Source organism: Ciona intestinalis, unplaced genomic scaffold (genome assembly GCF_000224145.3).
Source record: "Ciona intestinalis unplaced genomic scaffold, KH HT001166.1, whole genome shotgun sequence".
Lineage (NCBI taxonomy): Eukaryota > Metazoa > Chordata > Ascidiacea > Phlebobranchia > Cionidae > Ciona > Ciona intestinalis.
The window spans coordinates 23,718-27,066 of NW_004191487.1; the positions used below are offsets into that span (position 1 = coordinate 23,718).

At 35.1% G+C, this 3,349-nt stretch overlaps 2 protein-coding genes across 2 annotated transcripts in view; both read right to left on the minus strand.

Annotated features, from left to right (window-relative positions):
* The window catches only part of LOC100179221 (myosin-11), an 8,848-nt gene extending 6,772 nt beyond the window's left edge, over window positions 1-2,076 (minus strand). Inside the window, exons 1-3 of the mRNA XM_026840261.1 lie at window positions 989-2,076; window positions 535-682; window positions 4-131 (exon numbers count right to left, since the gene is read on the minus strand). Coding sequence (XP_026696062.1) covers window positions 4-131; window positions 535-682; window positions 989-1,986 — 1,274 coding nt within the window. The 5' untranslated portion in view covers window positions 1,987-2,076. The remainder of the gene's footprint in view (window positions 1-3; window positions 132-534; window positions 683-988) is intronic.
* LOC104266746 (spindle assembly checkpoint component MAD1-like) lies at window positions 2,051-3,341 on the minus strand. Its single transcript, XM_009863703.3, has one exon. The coding sequence runs from the start codon at window positions 3,306-3,308 to the stop codon at window positions 2,097-2,099; it is 1,212 nt and encodes a 403-aa protein (XP_009862005.1). The 5' UTR covers window positions 3,309-3,341; the 3' UTR covers window positions 2,051-2,096.
* Between the last annotated feature and the right edge of the window lie 8 nt (window positions 3,342-3,349).

Here is a 3,349-nt window from a genome sequence, read left to right on the forward strand (position 1 = left end):
AACTTCAAATTAGAATCCTCCAGTTTCCTTCTAAGTTGTTCAACCTCCATTTCTTCGTTGCTGATCTTCAAACTTGATTTTTCGAGATCATCCTTCAGTTTATGGATCGTAGATTCAAGCTCGCTACGAACCTAACAATATTTTAAGTTGAGAAACCTTTTATTGATTCTTTAAACAGCAATGGTGGTCACTTGCATCAGGTTTTTGAATTTTTATTAAAATCTTGGTTGATATTGTTTAAATAAAGTTACACTCATAGTTGTTAAACATATGGAACCTCATTGATTAATGTGGTGAATGCAATATACTTTGGCTCTGCTTGTTTGTATAGACACCTAACAGCAGGGTTAAACCCATTTTATAATTAAAACTAGGATGCTAAAACCAAAAATTGCCACAAAATCAAGGCCACATACAATTATATGCGGCAAACTATATATTTGGATTTTACAATATTAACTACTACTGCTTTGCAAGCTAAAAATAATTAAGATAATAATTATAGATTCCAAATTATATAAGAAGAAGACTTACTTCTTTATTTTCTTTCTCGGCGAGTGTAACAGCATCCACATGTAGGCGCTGTTCAGCTTGCAGTTTATCGATGGTTGTTATGGCAACTGATAACTGCTGTTTCAGTTCAGTGATCTTCGTTTCCATGGAAATAGAATGTTGTTTCAAGCTGTAGAAGATAATAATGAAGCTTAAACTCACATTTGTTACAATGGTTGCATGAAAGACACATAAGCATCCTGGGTGATGAAGTAAAGTGCCAACTCTGGCCCAAATCTCATGATCTCACCCAGTAACCCATATGGGATAATCATAAAATACCCCCAAATACAATAATAGGCTCAACAAATATACCCAAGCCAAGTGGCAAGCATAGTGTCAAGGTTTTTATGTTAACTGATCATTATATCCTGAATGATGGTTAAAAGGTAACACTTATAAATGTAAATATAATATAAACACAATAAATACAAACCTTTCTTTATCTTTCTCCAAAGTTTTAATCTCACATTTCAATCTTCTTTCTTCTGCCAACGAATCTTGCAATTTCTGTTCATTTAAAGATAAAACATCTTTCAATTTAACATTCTCTTCTTTCATATGTTCCTCATACATCTCCCTTTCAACCAAGGTTGCTTCTAACTCACTAACACGAGTTTTCAAACCAGATTCAGAATTTTTAATCCCATATTTTAACGTTGAGTTCTCAGACTCTACTGATCCAAGTTTCAATTTAGTTTCATTCAAAACTTCAACAGTTTCTCTCAACTTCAACTCCAAACATTCAATGTTTCGTTCCAACTCTGATATTTTCATTGTTTTATCTTCCAGTGCTGCGAAATAAGTTTCTAACTTTAACTTGGCAACACTGATGTCTTCTTCCAACACTTTATTTGTTTCTTCAGTAACTCGTAACTTTTCACAATATCCATTTAATGTTGATTCATGCTGAGACTGCAATTCCATAGCATGACTTTGCAAAGATTTCACTTCATTTTCAAGTTTTTTTGTTTCTTCCGAGTAATTTGTATTTTTCTCAAGTTCGAAACACAGCTCCAGCTTTATTTTTTCCAAGTCTTCACTTTTCACTGAAAATTCATTTTCTTTCAGTTCAATTTTTTCTTCCAAATGGCAAACTCTCTCCTTACCAGCCGCACACTGTTCAAGCAATTCAACGTTTTGTCTTTTAACAGACTCCAGCTCCCAAGTTACTTCTTTACATTTCTCTTTCACAGAATCAAATTCTTGAATTTTTAAACTAAGTTTTTCTTCATAATCATTTTCAGATGTTTCAATCGATTTCCTCAAACATTTTATTTCTTGTTCCAAACTTTCCAATTTCAAATCCTTTTCCTTCCCAGTTTCTTCAGCAGCTTTCCTGAGATCTGAACAAGACTTTTCCAACTCCATGGAACGTTGCAAACTTTGACAAAGTTCTTTTTTGAACCCTTCCACCTCAGACTTCCCCTTCATTAGTCTTTCTTCAAGCAAACTCTCTGAACTGCTTTTTTCTTCAATTTCCTTCAACAACTTCTCTTCTTTTTCTTTTAAATTACAAATATCATTTTCAAGTTGAGAAATATTTAATGATTTTGATCCAGATCATCTTGTAACCTCTGGTTCACAATTTTCAACTCAGCAACAGTTGATTTAAATTCATCCAAACTTCTAACATACCCTTCAATGGTTTCATCATGTCTTGTGTTCATATCTTCAAGAGTTCCAACCTTAAGATACAACTCTTCAACTTTATGCTGATAATCAACATTACCTTGCAGCATGTTTGCTTCTAATGTAGCCATGGATTCAGCAAATTGTGTTTCTTTATCTTTAAGATTAACTTCAAGTTGTTGATATTTATATTCCATGTCATGTAACTTAATATCTTTCATTGCAACAACATCTTGTGAACGTTTCACTTCTTCCATCAACCCTTCATTATCAGCTTCCCTTCTATGAAGTTGATCACCCAAACCCTCCAACTGCTCCACCAACTCTCCCACTTTATCTTCCAGGGAGCTTTTCACTTCCTCCGAGCCCTTACCCCTCCGTTCAAGCTCACTAACATGAGCCTCATGTTTTTCAATCTCGCGATCAACTTTTTCACGAAGAACAGAACACTCCTGAAAAGAAACTTCAAGTTTCACCTGCAAGTCTTCATAATCTTTTTGCAAGTTGTTTCTCTCAGCATTTAAATTCTTATTTTCATCACTAAGCCTTAACAGAACTTCTTCTTTCTCGCCAATCTTCAACAACAAATCATCTTGCTTGGTTTTCAACACCAAGATCTCAGCTTCAAGATCCAACCCACGTTGAACCTGACAGTCCAGCTGGTGGTTCCCGTTCTCGGCTTCTTCTTTCAACATCTTCATTTCATCTTCCGCATCTTCCAACCTTCCTCCCAACGCTTGAACTTGTTCTTTATATTGTTGATCCACCAAAGCTAAATCCTCTGTGGATTTTACAAGTTTTTCTTCAAGACTTTCATTTAAAATCTTTAATTCTTGAACTTCCGCTAAAGCTTCTTCAGTTTCCAAAATCTTTTGATCCAAATCTTTGGAAACTTTTTCATTTGAAATTTTCAAGTTATCAATTTGACCCATAAGCTCTTCAGTCTTTGTGTTATATCCTCTTTCCTCTTTAGTTTCCAGGACACACTGAAGAGCTTTCAGTTCCCCTTCCATGTTGTTTCTCTTCTCCTTGTACACCTCAACCTCTCTTGTCATCTTTTCCACCACATCTCTATTCTTGACTTCCACATCCTCCAACTTCCACTCCACATCATTAAACTGCATCTCAAGATCCACAAGAGCTTTGGAGGACTTCTCCAGATCCG